General features: G+C 38.3%; 2 protein-coding genes and 1 pseudogene across 2 annotated transcripts; all 3 read left to right on the forward strand.

Moving 5' to 3' along the window:
- The first annotated feature begins 624 nt into the window (after positions 1-624).
- LOC109172838 (putative late blight resistance protein homolog R1A-3) lies at positions 625-3,623 on the forward strand. The gene is made up of 2 exons (XM_019322063.1): positions 625-3,282; positions 3,396-3,623. The coding sequence occupies exons 1-2, from the start codon at positions 625-627 to the stop codon at positions 3,621-3,623; spliced, it is 2,886 nt and encodes a 961-aa protein (XP_019177608.1).
- Positions 3,624-5,551: 1,928 nt separating this feature from the next.
- LOC109172839 lies at positions 5,552-6,248 on the forward strand (annotated as a pseudogene).
- A 14,334-nt stretch (positions 6,249-20,582) lies between these two features.
- LOC109172841 (putative late blight resistance protein homolog R1B-17) lies at positions 20,583-23,671 on the forward strand. Its single transcript, XM_019322064.1, has 4 exons — positions 20,583-22,482; positions 22,514-23,200; positions 23,290-23,384; positions 23,508-23,671. The coding sequence occupies exons 1-3, from the start codon at positions 20,638-20,640 to the stop codon at positions 23,356-23,358; spliced, it is 2,601 nt and encodes an 866-aa protein (XP_019177609.1). The 5' UTR covers positions 20,583-20,637; the 3' UTR covers positions 23,359-23,384; positions 23,508-23,671.
- Positions 23,672-26,786: the final 3,115 nt, after the last annotated feature.

The raw sequence follows: 26,786 nt of genomic DNA on the forward strand, positions 1-26,786 counted from the left end.
TTCCAAACGGACCCTAAATTTATAATATTTATCTCATTTTGATTGTGTCTTCATGTATGAATTGAAACTAGAGTTGACAGTAAGCATATGACCCTAAGTCTTCATTCATGAAGACTTAGTGTCAGTTTGGGAGAGCGGTTAGATTTGTGTGGTAACTATTAGAGCGGTTAGATCCGTGAAAAAGGTATTTGTTTAAAAAAAAACATCAGTGATGGTGAGAACTAACTGAAAGATGCAATGATTCTCCAGAGGATGCTATATGTAATATAATGATCATTGACATCAAGCCACCGCACATTGTTGTATTTTATTATTATTATTTTTTTTGGGTGTACCCGGTTTTCACGGTTGGACACAGTCACTAATCCACTCGTTGAAGTGTAGACGACTCTATTGGGTTGGAAACCCACTTTGGGGCACAAGGAGTTGTTTTTCAATGCTCTGCAAGTTGGCATTAATAATCCAAGGCAATGTTTAAAAGTTATTATGTTAATAATAATAATTCAGAAGATTTTAACCATTATCTCTATCTCTGCTATAATCATTCCATTTCTTGCTCAATAATTGAGACTAATAAGTCGATCTGATATGGGTTCCAGAAATTAAACACTTTAGAGAAGTTCAATGGCTTTGGATGCTGTAACCACTCTAATCAAAATAGTAGAGCAAGACCTTATGGAGCCTAGACTACTTTCGATTTTTGATGCTGGAGGAATGAAGGCGTCGCTGCTTGAAGTGATCAAGTTGCTGTCTCCCAAGCTCTGCTTTGTGCAAGCCTTTTTGGAGGAGTATAAGACGAAAATGCATCACTGGGGCATCTATGAAGCAATCCGAGATGAAGTTGCTAGAAGATATAAAGATTACAAAATAGAATCTAAACTGAGACAAGTATATTTTGAAGCTAACTGGGGACAGTATGAGTCTGCATATGTTGATAAACTTCATCGGACCTTGAAACAAGTGGTAGAAGATATTGAGGAAGCTCGAGAATTGATCCTGGAGATAAAAAAGATAATTGCTTTAGAGCCTGATAATGAGGAAGAGAATATCACGGTTTGGGATACCTTCCAAAATGCTTTAGAGCTTGAGAATGAAGTAATTGTAGGATTCGACCGTGATATAAAGAAGATTATTACCCGACTCGGTTTTGCACACTCGATGAGATCAGTTTTCAACATTTTAAGGAATTTTAACACTGACATATCTCAGCAATATGTTGAGCTGATGAATCTACAAGTTATCCCACTTGTCGGGGAAGGAGGCATAGGAAAAACTACATTAGCCAAAAGAGTCTATGGAAATCCAACTACTATTGGTTGGTTTCACATTCGAGCGTGGGTAGTTGTGTCTCAAGTTCATAACCTCAAAGAGATGCTCATTGGTCTATTACGTTGTATTTCACCAATAACAAGTGAAATCTACAACATAGACAATGCTCAAATAGCTGAGCAATTATGCAGAAGTTTGATGGGCCAGAAGTATTTAATTCTCTTAGATGACATATGGAGCACTGCTGCATGGGATGCCATCCAAGGATGTTTTCCAGATAATTCTAATGGAAGCCGAATCTTAGTAACTACTCGGTTCACAAATGTGGCTGAATACTTGAGTGTTGATCCCTATTACATGAAGTATCAAACTATAGAGGATCGTTGGGAATTATTTTCGACGAAGGTGTTTGGGCAAAGCCATTTTGTTCCCAGGGAATACGAGTTAATTGGCAAACGAATTGTTCTTGGCTGCAGTGGATTACCGCTGGCAGTTATTGTGATTGCTGGACTTTTGGCAACAGCAAAAGATTCTCTAGAAATATGGAGAGATGTTGCGGAAACTTTGGATGGAGTAGAAACGTATGATAGTAACAACAAAATTTCAAAAGTACTTTCATTGAGCTACAAGTACTTACCTCGTCACTTGAAACCTTGCTTTCATTATTTTGGGGTGTTTCCTGAAGACAATGTCATTCCTATTAAGAGATTAAACAACTTATGGGTTGCTGAGGGATTTTTAATGCCACATCAAAATAAGAGTTTGGAAGAAGTGGCAGAGAGTTACTTGCGTGATCTCATTAATAGAAGTCTAGTTCAAATTAATGAGCTAAGTGTTGACGGCAAAGTTAAATCATGTAAGGTTCATGATCGAGTGCACGAGGTGTGTGTGAGAGAAGCTATAACGGGGAATACTTTGTGCATTATCAATGGCAATGATGCTCCAAAAGTTAGTCATTGGTTAAGTTGTCAAACAAGTCATTGGCCAATTACTCAAGCAAGTTATGGGAATTGCACAATATATAATATCCATTCTATGCTCTGCTTTGGTAAAGATGTATACCATTCAAAATGCAGGTTGGTATACCCATGTTTGAGATTTCTAAGAGTATTGGATTTATCATTAGTGAAATGCTCACAAGGCATGCCTAGTGAAATAACAGATTTGGTTCATTTGAGATACTTGGCTTTAAGTACTATTGGTTCTCTTTACAAGCTTCGATTTTGTAAGCTTAAAAATTTGCTTACTCTCATAGTTACTTCATGGATGGAAAAATGTCCTTTGCAAATGCGATGTAATATTTTGGATTTGCCACAATTGAGGCATTTGCATGTTGACAAGAGATGTTCACAATATCTCCCTTGCTTAGTTAAAAAAAATCTGCAAACTCTTTATTGGTTGAAAGTTGCCAACTCTGACAGAAAACCAAACTTCAGAATGGTTCCAAACCTAAAGGAACTTGGGATTTACATTGAAGGCGAATTGGCGCCTAGCTATCTAGGGAGCCTTGTGCATTTACATCTACTTGAGAAGTTGAAGCTTGAAGTAGGAAGGGTCGAGCGCTTTTATCTTCCAATTGGTTTTCCACCAAACCTTAAGAAGTTGACACTTCGTTATACTTATCTTCAATGGAAGGAGATGGACACAATTGGCAAGTTACCACACCTTGAGGTGCTTAAACTAAAAGATTCCGCTTTCTGTGGCTCAAAGTGGAAACCATCGAAGCATGGCTTTCAGGAATTAAAGGCACTTCTTATCTCACGGTTAAATCTCAAACATTGGAATGCAAGTGCTAATCATTTCCCTGTTTTGGAGCGCGTAGTCTTAAGATATTGTTGGGAATTGAAACAAATGCCAATTAAATTTGCAAATATTGGAACACTGAAGTTAATTGTGTTAGAATGTTGTTATTCTTCTCTTGTGACCTCTGCAAATCAGATTTCTTTGGTAAACAAGTTATTGTTTGAGGGAACGGCAGATTGTCCACTTCGTGTTCGTAAAGTTGGAACTAAGGTTTTTCTCTATTTTTTGGTGATACTTTGAAACTATTATTGGTTTTCTGCCTTCTGATTCCATGTGTTAATTTAATTATTTATTTTTGTACTCATTTTCAATTATTTTTCAAGGTTGAAATGCCAAAGAACGAAAGCTCTGAAGAAGAATTTGTAGAAAGCTCTGAAGAAGAAAGTGTGGAAAGATCTAAAGAAGAAAGCGTGAAAAACTCTAAAGAAGAAAGTGTGATAAGCTCTGATCAAGAAAGATTGAAAGCTCGGAAGAGTGTGAAGAGATATCTAAAGAAGAAGGTGTCGAAATCTCTGAATGCATTCAAAGAATTGAAAAGGAAAATGTTGTAAGCTCTAAGAGGAAAATGACTGAGGAATTTGTTAACTTTGGGCTTAATATGAACTTATAAAAGCCAAGGTATATGTATATACCTTTGAAACTTATACTTAAAACTCCATATTAACTTTTGCAATTGCCAATTACTTTCTAGTTTTACTTAAAGAGTTTTTTCCAACTTTAATTCATGAACTATTTAATTTGTACTTCCCATCATCAACCTCAAAATCAATCAAAAATGGGTACGGGTTTTTAAAACTTAGCTTGCCACTTTAGTGCTATAGTCAGGTACTAAATTTTGCACTAAATTTTGTTATTCTTGGGATAAAAGTGGCAAGTTTTCAAAGTCGTTAGGTATTAAATGTAGTCAATTTTGGAAGTTGATAACCACAAAAGTGCAAAATCCAACCGTCGTCTAGTCGAGGGACTAAAACAAGAATCCAATAGTTGATAAATGCACCATTTATTGCAATTTTGTCCAAAGACGTTATTCTAATATGTATTTGAACTTCACTTTATCTTTCAGCTTGTAGCTTCCTGACTAAAGTTAATAAGGTCATCATTGATGAATAAGTTCTCTATTGCTTCCATTAGGAAGGTTGTGAGTTCAAGCCTCAGTGGAGGCGTTATTAGCTCTTTGTGTTTCAGTAGGTTGAGAAAGTATATGAACAGATACTACAATGTAATAGAGCTAGTAGCATTCAAAAAAAAAAGTTCTCTATTGCTTTCATACATGAGTTCATGCAGTGGCTAATGTTTATGAAGTTGATAAGTATAGCGACTTGTCCAGTCCAATCCAGATTAGTGGTGATCTGTCTCTTTGGTTGGAATTTTCGGGAGAAAATAAACAGGAAGGGTTTCTTGCTGCAATTCTTAAAGTGCTACTTAAAGGTTCATCAATATAAGATGTTGTATTTTTGGTTTCCATTTGATCTGAACTATTTAGCTGTGCGTGCAGGGTGTTATGATGTTTTTCCGCTCCAATGTCACCATGGCTAAGTTGTAACAATCCACTGTTCAATTAAGTATTCTTTTACAACATATTTAAATATAATGCTTTTTATTAGTTGAGAGTTGGTAGCTTAGTTGAAAAATTTAACTTTAGTGGTTCCAAACTTATAGGAACTAGGGATTTACATTGAAGGTGAAATGACACCTAGTTGTCTGGAGAGTCTTGTCCATTTACGTTGACCTGAGAGGTTAAAATTTGAAATGGGAAGGGTTGAACGTTTTTATCTCTCTAACGGTTCTCCCCTAAACCTAAGGAAGTTGGCATTTTGTTATACATATCTCCCTTGAGAGGATATGAGCATAGTTGGCTAATTACCCAACCATGAAGTGCTCAAATTAAAAGGTTTTGCATTTTGTGGCTTAGAGTGGGAGTCAATAAAATGGTGCTTTGAAGGATTAAAGGTACTTTTTATTGAGCGATTAGATCTCAAACATTAGAATGTAAATGTTGATCATTTTCCCGTTCTGGAGCTCTTAGTCTTGAGACATTGTTGGGACTTGAAAAAAGTTCTGATTACTTCTGCAAATATTAGAATGGGTGAATCAACGATTTGGTCCCTCACTTATTTGCGACTTGTCAATGTTTCCCTTGAATCACGTATTCATCGATTTAGTCCCCGAAAATAATTGTTTTTCGTCAAATCAGTCCCTATGGCCGTATTCCGTCAAGTCTTAGGCGAAAGCTCCGATTTGCCCTGGGCATTTTGGTCTTTTCACGCCTTCTTCTTCATTCCATCGTCGCCGACGTCAGCTTCACCTCCGATGATGAGTTGTTGACCCCAAACGTCACTCTCCGGCTAGTCATCCAGTCGTGGTGCACCCTCCACGCCTCCCACGGCGTCGAGCGCTTCCCCACCCCAAAGCCTCCGGTGACCAAGTCTCACATCCTAAAGCTCCTCCGGCAAGCCAAGTCGACGCCGGAAATGCAGTGATGCTTCTCAAATCAATGCTCGAAACCACAACCTTAAACCCCTCGTTATCACAGCTCACGACAAACTTAAACCCCTCCTTTTTCCACCAAGTTGTCCAAATCTTGCGAGACAATTTCTCCCGCAAGGCCTCCAAATCCGCGCTGCACCTACTGGCCAACGTTTGCCAGAGAGGGAGGAACCGGATCAAGGCGGCGGAGGCCGGGGCAGCGACCGTGCTTATCGATCTACGGCTGGACACGAACGAGAAACAATATTGCGAGTGGAGTCTGAGCGTACTGGAGCAGCTTTGCCGGTGCACGGAGGGGCGGGCGGAGCTGCTGAAGCACGCGGCGGGGCTGGCGGTGGTGTCGAGGAAAATCCTGAGGGTGTCGCAGGTGGCGAATGAGAGAGGTCTGAGGATCTTGTACTTCATCGCCAAGTTCTCTGCTACTCCCAGTGTGGTGCAAGAGATGTTGCAGCTGGGAGTGGGGGCGAAGCTGTGTTTGGTTATACAAGTGGATTGTGGGGTTGCATGGGAAGAACAAGGAGAGAGCTGCTGAGATTCTCAAATTGCATGCTAAGGAATGGAAAAAAAATATTTTTATGCTTGTAAAGAATTACTCCGTATTCAGCTTCTCTGCTATGTTGAGTGACAATGATAACTTCATGCAACACCTACAATGTATGCATTCCATGAATCCTGTTGTTCGAAGCTAATGACCTCTTCATATTTTATGTCTTGTCCAGTAGAAAATCCATATGTGCTTTTGATATCTTCACTGTCTGGCATTTGTCGCATCCAAAAGTGGACACAGCGAAATCCGACATCTTCCAAGTAGTCTTTAATTTCAGGCAATGACCATCTGGGCATTTTTAAAAAACATGGTTTTTTGTTTTCAAGTGAAATAGCCATGAAGCAGAGACTGAAAATCAATCTTCTAACGAAAGAAAAACGTACCGTGAAATTAGGAAATTTCCTCTGCAGCCGCAGCTCACACTCTGATGATGTGCCTCCATAAAGATCCATCACAAATATGCCACCTTTCTTGTTCAAGACACTCAACGCATGCACTCGACGATCAGAGAAGAGATGGAGCTCCCTCCGGCGAGCTTGAGCTTCTCCGGCGAAGCTTTGTCGGAGTTAATGAAGAAGAAGGAGTGAAAAGACCAAAATGCCCAGGACAAATCGGAGCTCTCGCCTGAGACTTGACGGAATACGGCCATAGGGACTGATTTGACGAAAAACAATTATTTTCAGGGACTAAATTGATGAATACGTGATTCAGGGGCAACATTGACAAGTCGCGAATAAGTGAGGGACCAAATCGTTGATTCACCCTATTAGAATTTTGAAATCAATTGTGTTAGAAAGCAATTATTCTTCTATTGTGACTTCTGTAAACAATATTTGTGGAAAAGTCCAAAGAAAGAGAGACTAGGCATTTTGTGTTTGTGATCTCGAAACTAAGGCTGGCCTCTCTTTAATTCTCATTCACAATTTGGAATTGTTAGTCTTGTGGCTTCTAATTCCATGGATTAATATTATTTTCATTTCTTGATCTCATTGTAAACTACTATGTTCTTCTCTAGGTTGAATTACCAAATAATAAAAGTGACAGTGGAATTTGTTAGTTTTGTGATTGGGGAAACCTTGCATTCTGCTTTTGAGGAAGAAAAACAACCGAAAAAGTCTCTTGCCAGTTGCTTCAATTCATTTCCCGGGGATCCTTTTCATTTCGTTTTGTGAATCTATACACGCAGACTAATCTTGTTTGTGCCAGCCGGGTAATACCTAAATAGTTGTCACGGAATACAAATGTTCAAAAATTCAATTATAGTTTTTTAAGTGCGATAATTCAATCTCATATTCAGCCATTCAGGTGTATTTCAGTATCTTATTTAAGCAGTATCCCTTAAACCTTTTTTTTTTTCCAACTTCTTAAATTTCTCATCAATCAAGTGAACATGGAACCTTCCTTGAAATTTAAATTTTATTTAAAAATATCCAAAGATACCAATCATACCATCAGTTGACTTTTGAGTTGGTGGTTGGGTGTAGACTGTAGACCTTAAATTCCACCATTAATAATTCATCAGATAAAATCAGAACTCTCTTCTCTCTCAATTCTCATCCTCAATCTCTGCTATATACTCATTTCATCTCTGCTCGCTCAATTCAGAAACAGCTGAGATTAGTTCAATTAAGTTTCCATATTTTCTCTGCTCTACTCCATAACGTAACTCAGACCATCCCTATCTCATCTCATATTACCCAAACTCCATCTCCGATCCATCTTCATCAACCTAATTCAGGTATGCATGTTTCATATATGTTGAGTTTGTCTCATATATGGATTAGGAATAAGTGTTTGTCTCATACTAGGAGTAGGAGTGAAACGGGTAGACCTATTGTATAGGGATTGGATGCCTATAAATATATTGGTTGTATCCCTAAAGGGGTGCATCATCACTATCACCATCACTATGAATAATAAGAGAATCGTTTCACTCCCGTGGATGTAGGCATTTTGCCGAACCACGTAAATCTTGCTCTTCTTTACCCTATTTGCCATTTGTTATTGTTTCTTGTTCCTGTTAATCTCAACAAATTGGTATCAGAGCACTGTTGAGATGACCAGTTCAAGTACAAAATTCGAGGTATCAAAGTTTGATGGTATAGGGAATTTTGGGCTATGGCACTCTAGGGTAATGAATTTGTTGGCATACCAGGGCCTTCTGAAAACCATAAAGGCGGAAAAGCCAACTAATCTGGAAGAGGCTGATTGGAAGAAGTTGAAGAAGCAGGAAGCTATGAACGTGGTTCAAGCCGACGACTCTTATTATAGTGAAAGTGATGTTCTAGCGGTAACTAGTAACAAGTTTGAACATTGTTTGGACTTGTTAGGCGTTTCTAGATGCTAGATGAGAAAGTGGTGAGGGGCGCTGTGGTGTTGGGGCAGCGCGGATACCAGGAGGGGTCGTGGACCTGGTATCGATATGGGTCAATATTGGCTCGGTATGGGTCGGGCTTGGCATGAGTCATGGCTGGTATGTGCCGGGCTTGGCATAAGTCACGGCTGGTATGGGCCAGTATGGCACTAGCATGGGTCGGGCTTGGCATAAGTCACGGCTGGTATCGGTATGGGTCAATATTGGCTCGGTATGGGCCAGTATGGCACTGGTATGAGTCGTATGCTTGTCACGAGTCACGACTGGTATGGGTCGGGCTTGTAATGAGTCACGGTTGGTATGGGCCGGGCTTGGCATGAGTCACGGCTGGTATGGACGGATGCTTCAGGATGAAGCGGTTCGTGAACAGGCACTGGAACGTTTGATGCTGCGTGGTGCGTGTTGCTAACCAGTGGCAACTACTGGTTAGTGGAGCATTGGGCAAGGCACACGGGTTTAGTGTGACTTTGCAGGGGCGCTGTTGTGTTGGGGCAGCGTGAATACCAGGAGGGGACATGAACCTGGTATGGGCTAGATGCAGGAGGCCAGCTAAACGGGACAGTAAGCATGAGTCGCGGCTGGTATAACAGGTCGACGGCTGAGGGGGCAAATGGCTTGGGACGAAGCGGTTCGTGTACATGCACTGGGTAACGTTTGATGCTGCGTTTGCATGTGGCTGGCTAGTTGGGATGAGCATGGTTGTTCCTACCCATGTGTATATGTGAGATAAGTTTTTTTCTCCTAAGGGGCATAATTGTGAAGGTGGAGATGGTGAGATAAGTCTTTTCTCCTAAGGGACATATTTGCTAAGGTGGAGATTTGTTGAGTTATCTTTTTCTCCTAAAGGATATATTTGCGAAGGTGGAGAAGTTTTTTCTCCTAAAGGGCATATATGTGAAGGTGGAGATGGTGAGATAAGTCTTTTCTCCTAAAGAGCATATTCGTCAATGTGGAGATTTGTTGAGTTATCTTTTCTCCTAAAGAACATATTCGCCAAGGTGGAGATTGTTGAGTTTGTCTCATATATGGATTAGGAATAAGTTTTTGTCTCATACTAGGAGTAGGAGTGAAACGGGTAGACCTATTGTATTGTATAGGGATTGGATGCCTATAAATATATTGGTTGTATCCCTAAAGGGTTGCGTCATCACTATCACCATCACTATGAATAATAAGAGAATCGTTTCACTCCCGTGGATGTAGGCATTTTGTCGAACCACGTAAATCTTGTCTTCCTTACCTTTCTACCATTATTATTTTTCTTGTTCTTATTAATCTCAACAATATACTTTCTCCAACATCACTCAATTCCTTTTCTGCTATCATATATATAGGGAAGGATTCAGGTGCGGGGATGGCATCGTGTGCGATTAATGGTTTTAACCCATCTTGCATTGCATGCACCGGGCCACCAACTACACCAAATATGGCATTTAGCGGCAGTTACAAGCTGTCACGATTGTGTTTTCTGTGGGTTATTCAACCGTAACTAAATAGTAGGGGTGGGCACTTCGGTTCGGTTTATCCGAACTGAACCGAACCAAATCGAACTGAATTAGTAATAGAAAATCGAATGGTTCGGAATTTTGTAACCCGAACGGTTTAGTACCGAACCGAAATCGAAACCGAACGGTTTGACAAAAACCGAACCGAATGCTATATAATTTTTTAATAAATAATAATAATAATAATAATAATAATAATAATAATAATAATAATAATAATAATAATAATAATAATAAAGTAAATCCAAGTTCCTTGATGCTTGCTCCGCCGTTCAGTTCTCATTCTTACTGGTACCGAACCTTAAATTTTTTATTTGATTTCTTTATAGCTTGTTTTCTACATTACACTTTTGTTGTTTGTCGCAATTGTTCTTTACTTCACAATTATATCTAACTTGAGTTATATTTACAATATTCAGTATTTTCCTTAGTTTCATGTTTTTCTATAAATTTAATGTGCTTTACAGTCATTCTAATTTTGATTTCCAGTGCACTATAATTATTTTCTAGTACTGGAATATATTTCGAGTGCACTAGCAATGACAGATTGTGTCCAAAAATTAACTATATAATAATTGACACTTGTTCTTTTAATATCAACTATACAGATAGATGATTATTCATCTTATCAATAAAAATATTCCAACTGAACCAACTGAAGAATTGGTTGTGCAAAAATATTAACTGATGTTTGGTAATTAGTACTTAGTATTGTGTTTGAACTTTGGATTGCTATTTTGTTATATAATGTTTAGAGTTTGAATTTGGATTATGTGAATAAGTATTGTTTGGTAGTATGTTCGAAACATTAGGAAATGTTGAAATTTGGAGATCTTTAACCGAACCGAAATAAATCCGAACCGAAACCTAACCGTTTCAAACCGAACCAAAACCAAACCGAACCCTAATGTTAAACCGAATGGTTTAACTTTTTTAAAACTGAAAAACCGAAACCGAAAATGAAAAAAAATCGAACCGAAACCCGAAACGCCCACCCCTACTAAATAGTGTGTCGGATTTAGCGGCGGTTTTCTAAAACCGCCGATAATATTTATTTAATATTTACTTTAAACTTTAATGGTGTAAAAGAATACTTTTTTAATTCCAGCTAGTGTTATAAGCATTCCATTTAATTTCTTTGTCAGTAAAGTACGAAATTGAGACTAATAAGTCCGATATGAATTCCAGAAACACTTTAGAGAAGTTCATTCAATGGATTTTGATGCTGTAACCACTCTAATCAAAATAGTAGAGGCTGCAGAGCAAGACCTTATGGAGCCCAAACTACTTTCAATTTTGTATGCTGGAGGATTAATGATTGTGCCACTGTGTGAAACCGTTGAGTTGCTATCTTACAATCTCCATTTTCTGCAAGCCTTTTCGGTGGAATGTAAGACGAAAATGAATGACGGGGACACCAGGGCTCGGAGACTGTATACAGATGTCCAATACGAAGTTGCTAGAATATATGAAAAGTATAGTAAGAGAGTATTATATTCGGGAGATTACTGGGAAGGGAACAGTTAAGCCTTGTGAAGATATTCATCATTGCTTGAAAAGAATAGTAAGAGATATTGAGGAAGTTAAAGACCGGATCCTGGAGGATAAAAGAAGAGCTGCTTTAGAGGCTGAGGAACAGAACATCACAATTTGGGATACCTACCAAAATGCTTTAAAGACTGAGAATGAAGTGATTGTAGGATTCGACAGTGATATAGAGAAGATAGTTAACCGGCTCTGTTCTACATACATCATGAGATCAGTTTTCACCATTTTGAGGAATAATAACAATGACAAGTTTCAGAGATATGTTGAAAATGTAGTACTGAAACTGCAAGTTATCCCACTCGTCGGGGAAGGAGGTATTGGAAAAACTACATTAGCCAAAAGAGTCTATGGACATCCAATTACTATTGCTAGCTTTCACATTCGAGCATGGGTAGTTGTGTCTAAAGTTCATAACCTCAAAGAGATGCTCATTGGTCTATTACGTTGTATTTCACCAATCACTAGTGAAATCTACAACATAGATGAGGCTCAGATAGCTGAGAGATTAAGCACAAGTTTGATGGCCCAGAAGTATTTAATTTGCTTTCAGTGTGCACACCCCCTAACCGAGATTCCAAGCCCAGTGGGTAGTATCCAACCTAGCAACTCGGGAATATCGACCAAGTTACTTCTAAATCAACTGTCGGTCCTCTGTGACCATCTCTTCTTGTCGGGAATCTTGCCGGATCTTTTCACTATTTTGCCGGGGGTCTTGCATGCACCATTATCTTCTATCTCTGCTATTTTCTTGCTCAATAATTGAGACTAATAAGTCTGATGATATGAGTTCCAGAAACACTGTAGAGAAGTTCAATATAATGGCTTATGCTGCTGTAACCACTCTAATCAAAATAGTAGAGCACGACCTTGTGGAGCCCAAACTACTTTCGATTTTTGATGCCGGAGGATTGAAGGTGGCGCTGCTTCAAATGATCGAGTTGCTGTCAGCCAATCTCTGCATTCTGCAAGCCTTTTTGGAGGAATGTAAGATGAAAATAAATGAAGGGGACACCTTGGCTAAGATACTTTATAAAGATATCCAAAACAAAGTTGCTAGAATATATATAAATTACAGAATAGAAAATGATCTAAAAGGAGTATATTTGGCAGCTTATCTGGAAGAGGATGCATTTTTGGCTCGTGAAAAACTTCATTCGACCTTGAATCATATGCTAAGAAATATTCAGGAAGTTAAAGAACAGATCCTGGCAGAAAAACAAAGATCTGGTTTAGAGCTTGAGAAAGACAACATCACAGTTTGGGATACCTACCAAAATGCTTTAGATCCTGAGAATGAAGTGATTGTAGGACTCGACAGTGATATAGAGACGATAATTAACCGGCTCTGTTATTCACACTTGATGAGATCAGTTTTCACCAGTTTGAGGAATAGTAACATTGACAAGTATCAGAAATATGTTGAAAATCCGGAACAAAAACTACAAGTTATCCCACTCGTCGGGGAAGGAGGCATAGGAAAAACTACATTAGCCAAAAGACTTTATGGACATCCAATTACTATTGCTTGCTTTCAAATTCGAGCATGGGTAGTTGTGTCTCAGGTTCATAACCTCAAAGAGATGCTCATTGGTCTATTACGTTGCATTTCACCAATAACAAGTGAAATCTACGACATAGACGATGCTCAAATAGCTGAGCAATTATGCAGAAGTTTGATGGGCCAGAAGTATTTAATTTTTTTGGATGACATATGGACCACTGCTGCATGGGATGCTATCCAAGGATGTTTTCCAGAGAATTCTAACGGAAGCCATATCTTAGTAACTACTCGGTTCACAGAGGTGGCTGAATACTTAAGTGCAAATCCCTACCATGTGACGTATCAAACTTTAAAGGATCGTTGGGAATTAATTTCAAGGAAAGTGTTTGGGCGAAGACAATGCGTTCCCAGGAAATATGAGTTAATTGGCAAACGCATTGTTCTTGGATGCAGTGGATTGCCACTAGCAGTTGTTGTGATTGCTGGACTTTTGGCAACAGCAAAAGAGTCTCTAGAAATATGGAAAGATGTTGCGGAAACTTTGGATAGAGTTGATACATATGATTATAACAACAGAATTTCAAAAATACTTTCATTGGGCTACAACTACTTACCTAGTCACTTGAAAGCTTGCTTTCATTATTTTGGTGTGTTTCCTGAAGACAACGTCATTCCTCTTAAGAGACTAATCAACTTATGGGTTGCAGAGGGATTTTTAATGCCACATAAAAATATAAGTTTGGAAGAAGTGGCAGAGAGTTACTTAGATGATCTCATGAATAGAAATCTAGTTCAAGTTAATGAGCTGAGTATTGACGGCAAAGTTAAATCATGTAAGGTTCATGATCGAGTGCGTGAGGTTTGTGTGAGAGAAGCAATAAAGGGGAATGCTTTGTGCATTATCAATGACAATCATGCTCCAAAGTCTAGTCGTTGGTTAAGCTGTCAAACAAGTTATTGGCCGGTCAATCAAGCGAGTTATGGGAATTGCACTCCTGATAAAATCCATTCCATTCTCTGCTTTAGTAAAGATGTACAACATTCAAAATGTAGGTTGGTATACCCATGTTTGAAATTGCTAAGAGTATTGGATTTATCATTAGTTAAATGGTCACAATGCCTGTCTAGTGAAATAACGAATTTGGTTCATTTGAGATACTTGGCTTTAAGTACCATTGGTTCTCTTTACAAGCTTCAATTTTTCAAGCTTAAAAATTTGCAAACTCTCATAGTTACTTCGTGGATCGAAAAATGTCCTTTGCACCTGCCATGTGATATTTTGGGTTTACCACGATTGAGGCATTTGCATGTTGACAAGAGATGTTCACAGTATCTCCCTTGCTTAGTAAAAAAGAATCTACAAACTCTTTATTGGTTGAAAGTTGCTAGCTCCGACCAAAAACCAAACTTTAGAATGGTTCCAAACCTAAAGGAACTTGGGATTTACGTTGAAGGCCAACTGGTGCCTAGCTATCTAGGGAGCTTTGTGTATTTACATCTACTTGAGAAGCTGAAGTTTGAAGTAGGAAGAGTCGAGCGCTTTAATCTTCCAATTGGTTTTCCGCCAAACCTTAAGAAGTTGACACTTTGTTATAATTATCTTCCGTGGGAAGAGATGGACACAATTGGCAAGTTGCCGCACCTTGAGGTGCTTAAACTAAAAGATTTCGCGTTCTGTGGCTCAAAGTGGGAACAATCAGAGCAGTGCTTTTGGGAATTAAAGGCACTTCTCATTTCACTAGTATTAGAATACTTGCCTTCATTTGTCGAGTTGTCCTCGTGGAATCGAGGAGTTAGAGACACAGCAGCTGAGGTTTTGACAATTTGATTTTGTCCAGTTTGAATCTGAAGGAGAGAAATCAGCTTCTCCAACTGATCAGATGTGGTTGAATCCAAGCTAGTTGAACTGGAATTTGCAGCAGCCACTTGCCTTCCCTTTGATTTTTATCCCGGGATCCATCCCGGAGGGTAACCGTGTTTCTTGAAACACTTATCCACAGTATGCCCACTCATTCCACAAAATGTGCACTTCGCTGCCTTGTTTCCAGTCCCATTCCTTTTGAAATTGTTAGGATTATAGGAGTTTATAGCTGCTATGGTCTCACCTGACACTTCCTGGTCTTGCTGCACTGCGTTGGCCTGAGAGAATTCAATGCTGCCTAGGTTCTGGTTTGCCAAGGCAGTCTGCCTTTCCACCTTTTCGGCCATAACGAAGATCTTATGCACTTCAGGTAAAGGATCAAGGACCAAAATATTGGACTTAAGGCTGTTGTAGTCCTCATTGAGCCCTTGCAAGAAGCGGATGACTTGATCTACATCCCGCTCCTTCCTGATCATGAGATTGCACCGTCTCCAAGCAGCGAACTGGAAGTGGTCTCTGGCCGGCGCAGTGATGCTCCCATCGACGATACACCATTTATTTTTCACCTCTAAGGCGATTTTCATCGAGATTCTCCAGGATCCGTAGTTCGCGCTGCCTAGCAATGGCGGACTCACCAAAACATTGTTAGGATGGTCACTGCTGTTGAAGAGGAGCGGATTCTCGAGATCTTCCAAGGTTTGAGCTCTCTGTTGTTGTTGTTGAAATAGGCTCCTCTGCGGAGTTCGAATCTGCGGAATCCGAATCCTCTGTGGATTCGTGGCGAATGTTGCAAGCACCGGTGAGTGTGCAATTGACGCCGATCCTAGAGGCGCCTCCTGTTCTGGTTCACCGGTGACAACGACGGCATAAGAGCTGAACTTGTTCATTTTGTCGAAGCTCAGCCGTATGGCTCTGATACCATGATACAAAGAGTAAAATTGAAGAGAGGAGGAGAAAACACCAGTTTATTCAATTCAGTCCACAACAGAGAGAAGAGAGCTTATATGTACATGGGGGATTGGTGGTTGATAGCGGTTACAACAGTGCAACAAATTAAAGAAGCTATAAAATGACTACTCTGCCCTTCTAGTTCTCCAACAACTCAGACCATCTCATATTTTACCCAAACCCAATTCACTACTCCATCTCCACATATCTACATCAACCTAAGGTATGCATGTTATTATTGAGGGAAAAAGAAGACTATTTATAGGGTCAAAATTATCATTTTCTCAATTAAATATTTATCGAAGTGTATAAATAATTGGCAAGTTGGAAATGGTGATAGAGATCATGCATATGCATTTTAATTTATTCTGACATGCAGGGACGGAGTCAGGAATTCTGTTGAGGGGGGCGAAGAAGCAGGGAGGATCCATAATTTTTTTCAGTGAAAGCGACACGTTAAAACAAAAGATATAATTTGAAAAAAAAAATCTAAGAAATATATGTATAAATATTGTTGGATATGAGAAAAAAATAAAACTCATCGAAATTTTATGAACATATTCATAACAAAATATAAAACACAATTAATTTGATAAAATATTTTGAATAAAAAACACATTATAAATTACACATCTCATTATTAATATAAAAGAATGTTATATATGTGTGTGTATTAAATATTAAAAAAAACTATTAAAAACGTGATTGTGTTGAAGCCAAGAATATTATGAAAAATGTGTTAATGCCAAAATTTAAACCCATGATTTTCATTTTAACCAAACACATGCTTTGCCAACTAATCTAACTCACTTCTTGTTAATATTCATCTGTTTTTTATACTAATACTAAAAGTTGTAATATATATATATATATATATATATATATATATATATATATATATATAAAGGTTATACATGGGGTGTGGTGGGATGAGGGGGCAGCTGCACCCCTGCCCCTTTGGCTCCTTCCTTGCTGACATGCATTGTCTAATCATAATAGAACATGCAATAAGGAATGCTACATATAATAATACTCACGCCAACCATGCTAACATTTTATACACAAATTAAAGACTACAAATGACTTTTGGTTGCTTAGACCATTTCTTTGATAAATAACAAATTTGAGTGGTGTCAATTACATAGTTCGGCCATGCCATTTCCACTATTAATAATTCTTTATGAAATCATTAGATAACATACATTTTGTATTTTCCTATCAATTAGATTTTTAGAAAATTAATTCCAAAGAATGTGTTTGCCGAATTTTTAAAGGATATATATTTTTTTAAAATCTAATATATATATATATATATATATATATATATATATATATATATATATATATATATTAAAAAAATTTAATTACAAACTTTTTTTTTCTCAAATACAAATATAACATCCTACCACTGCCACTAACTTATATGGACTTAATTATATGGTATAACAGATAATAATGTGGACATACATACAGAGCAAGCACAACAAAAAAATATGCGTTTTTCCGATCTCATATATGTCGGGGAGTTCAGTGAATTTTGTTGCAACTAACTTTTTTTATTGCAAATATTGTGAAAATGTCACCGACTTTTTTTTTTTTTTTTTTTTTTTTGAAAAAATTGATTTGATCTATTAAATTTTTCTAGATGTCAAGTTGAGATTGGTTCTTAGGTTTTCTCATATGAACTTGTTCTCATTTGATCTTTATATATATATATATATATATATATATATATATATATATATATATATATATATATATATATATATTGTGAAAGGATAAGGTGCATTTGTTGCTTCCCGTGCGGATGTGCGGTGGATTAATGTGCGTGAGATTTGTACACAATGTGCATGAGTGTTGTGCTTAATGTGCCTGAGATTTGTAATTAATGTGCGTGAATGTGTAAAATGCAGCAGAAAATATTGATGTCAGCTTCTTCCCCATCCCCAGTAGCCATTTGCCCCCTCCTTGATGATGATGATGCGGAGGCGGGCTATGGTGGTTAAGAATTATGGAAATAATACAACAGAAATCCACACTTAGCTACTGTGCAAATTTTACTGTGCGTGCGTCATTTATATAAACATTCAACTACACTGAAGGTAGCTGATAATCCAGAATCCATAGCCAAATTGAAGGAAGAAGTAACAAGAAGCTTGGGCGTTAATGTACGTGAGTTTCTGTTCTGCTTCCTTCTGAGCTCGTAATTCTAAAATACTCGCGCACATTAAGCACAAATCTCACGCACATTAAACACAATACTCGGGCACATTAAGTACAAAACTCACGCATATTAACATGACGCACATTAAGTACAAATCTCAGGCACATTGAGTACAAATCTCACGCACATTAAGTATAAATCTCACGCACATTAATCCACCGCACATCCGCACGGGAAGCAACAAATGCACCTGATCTCTTCCCTATATATATATATATATATATATATATATATATATATATATATATATATATATATATATATATATATGATGGAATAATTATGGATGGATCCAGGGCGGCAGGGCGAACCGGACTCGAAGCAGCGAACCCAGGCAAACAATCCACGAGGAGCATGCACCCTCGTTGGGTCAGCCTCCATGGGGTGGGCCGCCCTTTGGCCGAGTCGCGCGGTCCACGCGTGGAGCGGGTCACGCGGCGATAATTGCGGCACCCCCGCGTCTCTCGGAGTTGTTATGACGACACAAGCTATAAAATTCCTCTTTGGTGTCCTAATCAAGGCATCTTGTGTGTTTACTTCTTACTTGTCTTGTTATTACACGTCCTGAACACTCGAAGTAGCGAACCCACGCAAACAATCCACGAGGAGCATGCACCCTCGTTGGGTCAGCCTCCATGGGGTGGGCCGCCCTTTGGGCGAGTCGCGCGGTCCACGCGTGGAGCGGGTCACGCGGCGATAATTGCGGCACCCCCGCGTCTCTCGGAGTTGTTATGGCGACACAAGTTATAAAATTCCTCTTTGGTGTCCTAATCAATGCATCTTGTGTGTTTACTTCTTACTTGTCTTGTTATTACACGTCCTGAACCTTTGTAATAGCTAACTAAATTTACATTTCTCGAAGTTGTTATGGCGACACAAGCTATTAAATTTACATTTCTCGTTCAAGATTTCAATCTAAGATCTGATTCCATCTCTTTACTAGCTAACTCAGTAGAACTCTACAACGGCTTCTATTGTCGTAACTTCTCAGCTTGGAGTTGTAAACAACCCTTACTGCAACCCAATTCATTCTTGTTTGGTTCGTTGAATAGGTAAAGAATAGAACATGAATTGTATTATAATATTTGATTGATTAAAGAAATAGAAATAGAATAGGTTTTAATAACATAAATATTCTTATACAAAATAAAAATAATAATTATGATTATGATATAATGAATGTTATATATATATATATATATATATATATATATATATATATATATATTAAAGAGTTATATTAATTAAGGATAACTGAGATATAAACAAATATACACGTATGTATGTATACATAATAATAATAATAATAATAATAATAATAATAATAATAATACATTATATTTATTTAATATAAATATTAAATAATGTCCTAAGGGTATTTTTGGTATTTGTAATATAAAAACTGTTCATATGAGCATGAGAATAGCTAATACTATGAGCATCGCATCAGTTGGAAAGAATGTGGGGAGAATATAAGAGTGATTAGGAAAGAGAATCTGGGAGAGGAGAGAAAAAAAAAAGACAAAAGAAAAAGAAAATTGATTTTTTTTTAAATGATGTTGTCAGGTGCGCCCGGCTTTTGCCCAGCTGTGCGCGTACGCGCACAGCCTTACCTTTTTTTTTTTTAAAAAAAAAAATAAAAATTCCTGACATTATTTTTACATTTGCAGCCCAATTATTTCTCAATTCTTTCCTTCCTACATCAATTTTGCTTTTCATCTTGGGAGAATTAATTCTGAAATAACTCCACTTTCTCTTCTATTGTGGATGCTCTAAAGCCCCCTAAGAATGACTATTCCCCTTACAAAGGTAATAGCTCATTCATAAGAATGTTATTCTCATGACAAAATGACCAAAACAAACAATGAAATATGTCTATTTTAAGGATTATTATTTCATTCATGACATATTCCATGAACCAAATATGTCATGTCATTAATTTTTGTTGTAAATGATGATTATACATATATAATTTATTTATTTATTTATTTTTTTTAAATTTACATTTCTTGCTCAACATTTCAATTTGAGCTCTGATTCCATCTCTCTCTGTACTAGCTAGCTCAGCTCAGTAAAATCTCTGTACTAGCTAGCTCAAAGTAAAGTTCCTAGACTTCATTGCACCAAAATACAAATGTTAATGTGTTTAATTGTTACTCTAAAGAGTATATGAATCTAATTAACTTGTAACTACTCTTTTCTTTAAAAAAAATAAAAATAAATGGTTATACATTCAATTTTTATTGTAAATAATGATTATACATATATATATTTTATTTGGAACCGAAACCGTACCTATAATTTTTTATTCTGATTCGATTCTTACACGTTGGAAGTTGGTACCAAATTGTGAGCATCCCTGCTTGTCCGGGATACAGCTATGTATTACGTAGTATTTTTATATTTTCAAAGTGAAAGAAAAGATTAAAAATTGACCTGGTTGCGTAGAGCATTGACTTAGGATCGCCATGCAAGTCCATAGCTCAGCTCAAACTCAAAGTAAATTTACATTTCAATCAGAGCTCTGATTCCATCTCTCCCTCTACTAGCTAGCTCAGTAGAACTCTCCAATGGCTTTTGTTGTCGTAACTTCTCTGCTGGGAGTTGTAGGCCAACACTTTCTGCAACGCAATCCATTCTTCGACAATATTCTCGACGATTCACAAATAACTGTCTCGTTATTCCACAAGCTCTGCTCTCTGCAAGCCTTTCTGGAGGAATCGGAGATACAAACCGCAGATGAAGACCTAGACGCGAAAATCCGAGACGTAGCCGTGGAAGCAGAGGCCAAAATCGAGTCAAAGCTCAGAGAGGTGTATTTTGCTTCCAGCAATGGAGATCGAGGGCTACGGAACACCCTCCAATCCGTAGCGAAACAGATCGAATCGCTCGAATCCCTGATCGAGATTCACAAGCAAAAACTCCCCGCCAAAGAGCCTTCAACGCCACCGCAGGCGGCGGCGAAAAGCTCCGTGATTCCCGGCTCCGCCCATCTCAATTTGGCCGCCGGGAACGAAATGATTGGATGCGAGGATCAATTGCTGACGATATCGGATTTGCTGGTCAATAAACAGCAGCCGTCTAAATACCGGGAAGTCATCGCCGTTACCGGAATGGGCGGTATTGGGAAGACTACCCTGGCAAGAACAGTCTACGAAGACCCAAATATCAAATCTCACTTCCACATTTCTGCGTGGACTGTCGTCTCACACCAACACAACAAAAAAGAGATTCTCCTTCGCCTTCTGGGCTGCATTGTGCCATTGACCAGTGAAATCTACAAGAAAGACGACGGGGAGCTAGCCGACCAACTGCGCAAATCCTTGATGGGTCAAAGGTATTTGATTGTGGTAGACGACATATGGAACACCAAAGCCTGGGACGACATCCAAGGTTGCTTCCCCGACAACATGAACTCGAGTCGAATCTTGATGACCACCCGGCATGACGAGGTGGCTAAGTATGTTGATAGCTCGAGACAATTGGGTAAGTTTACTCACCAAATGCGCTTTCTATATTCAAATGAAAGTTGGGAGTTGTTTTCTTTAAAGGTGTCTGGGAAAAAGAACTTTAATCTCCCTGAATTTACACCAATTGGGGAAGATATTGTTAAGGAATGTCAGGGATTGCCTCTAAGCATTGTTGTGATTGCTGGGCTTCTGGCAAAACTTAATGAACCTAAGCAGTGGAGGGATGTTGCAGACAATGTTAAGTCTTTGGATAAAGTGGATCCTAGTAAGACATGTTCTAGAGTGCTGTCATTGAGCTATAGCTACTTGCCTGGTCACTTGAAAGCTTGTTATCTATATTTCGGAGTGTTCCCGGAAGACAGTGACATTCTTGTTGGGAAATTGGCTAAATTATGGGTGGCCGAGGGGTTTTTAATGTCGGAGAACAATAAGAGTTTGGAAAAGGTGTCAGAGAAGTACCTATCTGATCTTATTAGTAGAAGTTTAGTTCAGGTTAGCACGTTGAGTTTTGATGGGAAAATCAAGTCGTGTAAGCTCCATGATCTGTTGCATGAGATTTGTGTGGGAGAGGCGCGAAAGGAGAACCTTATGGATGCACAGAATGGATCAAAGTCGAGTTCTCGTTGGATAACCTGCAGGAAAAATCAATGGCCGATCACTCAAGCAACTCATGGGAATCACGTTCTTGATAGGATCCGGTCCTTTCTACATTTTGGTAAGGATTTATATCTTGCGAAATGCAAATTGGAATTCCCGTGTTTGAAATTGCTAAGAGTGTTGGACTTGTCTTTAATAAAATACTGGCATGGTATGCCTAGTGGGCTAGATGATTTGGTTCATTTGAGATACTTGGGTTTAACTACTATAGGTTCTCTTTACAATTTTCAATTGTTGAAGCTTAAAAATTTGCAAACTCTCGTGGAGGGAGGAGGATCGCTTGCAACTACCGATTAATATTTTGGATTTGCCACTGCTAAGGCATGCTCATCTTTTCAAGAGGGCGGCACTCTATCTTCCAAATTCGGCTAAACAAAGTTTACAGTCTCTTTATTGGGTGAAAGTTGCCAATGTGGACCAAGAGACTAACTTCAAAAGAGTACCTAAGTTGAAGGAATTAGGGATTTACATTGATGATAAATTGCCACATGGTGCTCTTGATAGTCTTGTTCATTTAGACCAGCTTGAGAAGTTAAAATTTGAAGTGGGAAGGGCCGAGCGCTTTTCTCTTCCAGCTGCTTTATCACCAAACCTTAAGACGTTGTCACTTCGTTACACCTATCTTCTATGGGAGCAGATGGGCATAATCGGCAAGCTGTCCAACCTTGAAGTACTCAAATTGAAAGATTTTGCCTTCTGCGGCTCAAAGTGGGATGCATCCGAGGAGGAGTTTAAAAATTTAAAGTTTTTCCTCATTGAACGTTCAGATCTCAAACGTTGGACTGCAAGTTCTGATAACTTCCCAGTTTTGAAGCGCCTAGTCCTAAAAAACTGTTGGGACTTGGTACGCATTCCAAGTGAATTTGCTGGTATTAACACGCTGGAATCGATTGAGTTAGAAAGTTGTTATTCTTCCCTTGCGAAGTCTGCCAAAAAAATTAAGAAAAAGCAACTAGAGCGCAACGGGAGTGATTATTCTTTTCTTATTCGTGAACTTGGAATTAAGGTAGTCCCTTGCTATTTTACCCAATCCTAACATCTGAAGTATGGTTCTGCTTCTTATGTTTGTGTTCTCACTTTGAATTGTTTTCCTAGGACAAAACGCCAGAAGAAGAAAGTGAAACTGAGGAAATAGACAGCGAGGGATCTGATGATGACTGTTAACTAAAACATGACTGATCTAAGGCAAGGTATTAGGTATGTATGCATATGAAACATGAACTATTAACTATACTTATATTAAAATCCTAAACATAACATACAGTTGCAAAAAGTAATGTTAATGTTTGATGTTTGTATACTTTTCTTCACAGATGAAGGTGATCTCTGGCAACCAACAAAGCTATATATGAAAATGGTGTGTTTTGTAGAGGCTAATGTTGCAACGTACTGATAAAGTTGTTTGTTTGTTTAACTGTTCCATATTGTCGTTCGGCTCTTGAGATTTATGTTGCAACTGATGAAGTTGTCTGTTTGTCTATCTCTTCCATATTGTTGTTTGGTCTCTTGGGGTTGGATACAGCCCAACCACGTGATTCACAATCGTTAGATCATGACTAGGATCTGATCTTGTCCAAATTATGTACATGCACTTAGATCATGATTAGGGTCCATCATGCCCATGCAGTTAATATATACGCATGGGGGATACAGTCCAACTGCGTGATTGATAAGTTGATGTATTGAGCTAAGACATTCTAGTTTTACGCATTGTTCTTCGTTGATTTTCTTCATCAAATAATATGCTATGTGTTTGCTTTCTAGTGTGAGTGTTATTGTTTTGACGGTAGCACTATTTACCAAGCATCAGTTAATTTTTTTTCACAACCGACTCTTCAGTTGGTTCACTTGAAATATTTTGATTGAGAAAATTAATAATCATCTATCTGTATAGTTGATATTAGAAGAATAAGTGTCAACAACTATATAGTTATTTTTTGGACACAATATGTCATTGTTAGTGCACTCGAAATATATTCCAGTACTAGAAAATAATTCTAGTGCACTGGAAATCAAAATTAGAATGATTGTAAAGCACATTAATTTTATAGAAACATGAAATTAAGGAAAATACTGAATATTGTAAATATAACTCAAGTTAGATATAATTGTGAGGTAAACAAACAATTGCGACAAACAACAAAAGTGCAATGTAGAGAATAAGCTATAAATAAATCAAATAAAAAATTTAAGGAAAATAAGAGTGAGAATAACAACTGAACGGCGGAGCAGGCATCAAGAGACATGAATTTACTTATATTGTTATTATTAAAAAAATCATATGATATTCGGTTCGGTTCGATTTTTGTCAAATCGTTCGATTTCAGTTTAGTTCGATACCGAACCGTTCGATTTACAAGAATTCCGAACTGTTCGATTTTCTATAACTAATTCGTTTCGGTTTGATTCAATTCGAATAAACCGAACCGAATTGGCCACCCCTAACTATAGATGTGATGTACATTAACATTCAAATGATAAATTGTAATTAGAGAAATGTATCCATTATTATGGCTTTTACCACAATAATTGATTATAAAATACTAATACTTTTTTGTTTTAATTACAACTTGGGGTGTGTTTGGTTGGTAGGTTTTGCCCATAGGAATAAGTATGAAGGTGATTGTTGTTGTTTGGTTAATAGGTTTTTAAAACACTACTATGGGTTTTGAATATCTCATCAATTGAAAAACACATATCCAAATAAAATAAGAGTTTCATTCCCTTTTTTCATTCTCAAGCACTACTATTAGTAACTATTCACATTCCACCCTACTACCAAATATGTTAAATATTTTTACCAAAACCTATTACTATTATCAAGTATTTGATACCCATTCCGATTCCGATTCCTATATGCGAACCAAACACACCCTTAATCATCTCGCCATCTTCACATGTAGTATTCGGGAAGTCAGAGCTTATACACTTCACCCAGTAAATACGACCACACGCCGTGACGTTGGCCCAAATTTCCTCGCCGGCCGCCTCAAAATGCATGTGAGCGGGAACTGTGAGATGATGTCGCAGAAACATGCCGTGGCTGTGTATACATATAACATAATACGGAGTATTTAGAATTGCGAACAAAAAGGGACGGAGATGCACTTACGATAGTATGGTGGGCCGTAGTGGGGCTTGTCGCTCCCAAATCGCCCGAGGAAGGAGAAGGGGAAAGGATGAGTAGCAGTAACAGGAGATGCGATTTCAACAGTTCCATTATAACACTTAAGTTGAAGATGCTTTATGTATAAATGGATTCCTGTGTGGTACCACATTGAGAATTTAATTTCCAAATCTGGGTGGTCTTATGTTTTTGCTTTCACCACATTGATACTGACGTAATAAGATGGTGACAGGTGCCGTATATTGATGATGATGACATGCTGCACTTCTCTCCGTGAATGTGACATGCCTTGTTCTGTCAACAAAAAAGCAATTTCAAAAGAGTATATATATTGAAGACAACATGCATAGTCTTTGGTTGGAATGAAAGAATTATGAGAAAAATAAATTGTAATTTGATGAGAAAAGAATAAGTTTGGGAATAAAGTATGAATTCAAATTACATTATTGGGTAATTATGGTTGAGAAGGAAAAAAAAATGGTATAAAGACTAAAATACCCTTGTGTAATAATAATAACCAAAGATAGTAGTGTCATTTCATCTATTTTTCCTTTCTCACACCTATTGAATTGCGCAATTCAATAAAAGGAGGGAATTGCGCAATTCGGCAGAATTCCAATTCTCTACAACCAAACAATGTAATTCATCTTGTTCATTGAATTTCAATTCCTTTAAAACTAAATTATAGTGTACCAAATGGGCCATTAGTGATCGAAGGATTTGAAGCTGAAATTATGTAATGTAGATATGGAACACAATATAAAGTAATAAACGAAGCACTTAAATAAGTACACAGTTGAATTTGATAACGCAATGAATCCTCTCTCGGGCGCTCATCACTTCATATCCATGAAGCTGACCTCCCGGAATTTTCTTTTCTGGAGGACTCAGCTTATTCCTTTTTTGCGAGGCCAGGATTTAATTGGCTATGTTGATGGCAGCTCAGTATGTCCAGCGCCCACTCTATCAGTTCCTGCTGCCGAATCCGGCTCCGGCACCACCAGTACGGAGTCCGTCCCCAATCCCGCATACAAAGCGTGGGTGCAGTAGGATCAGTCGATCCTGTCCCTACTTATCTCGTCCATGGCCGATGAAGTACTGCATCTCGCAGTCGGCCGAAACACTGCTGCGGAAGTATGGCAATCCATCTGCACCGCATTAGGGTCCAATACCCAGGCGCGATGTCTCAATCTCCTCGGTCAAGTCCAGGGGTTGCGGCAAGGCGGTGCAACCCCGGCAGATTATCTCAGGCGAGCGGAGTTACTAGTTGAAGCCTTGGCGCAGGCGGGGCAGCCGTTGTCGCTTCGGGAGCAAAACTTGTATGTGCTGCGTGGTCTCCGCCCCCAATACCGCTCATATGCTGCATCGTTGACGGCCCATAACCCGCTCTCATTGCCGCAGCTAACAGACTACTTGCAGGCAGCGGATTTCATCCTTTCGGATGATTATCCGCATGCGGATTCTG

Source organism: Ipomoea nil, unplaced genomic scaffold (genome assembly GCF_001879475.1).
Source record: "Ipomoea nil cultivar Tokyo-kokei standard unplaced genomic scaffold, Asagao_1.1 scaffold0436, whole genome shotgun sequence".
In the NCBI taxonomy this organism is placed as follows: Eukaryota; Viridiplantae; Streptophyta; class Magnoliopsida; order Solanales; family Convolvulaceae; genus Ipomoea; species Ipomoea nil.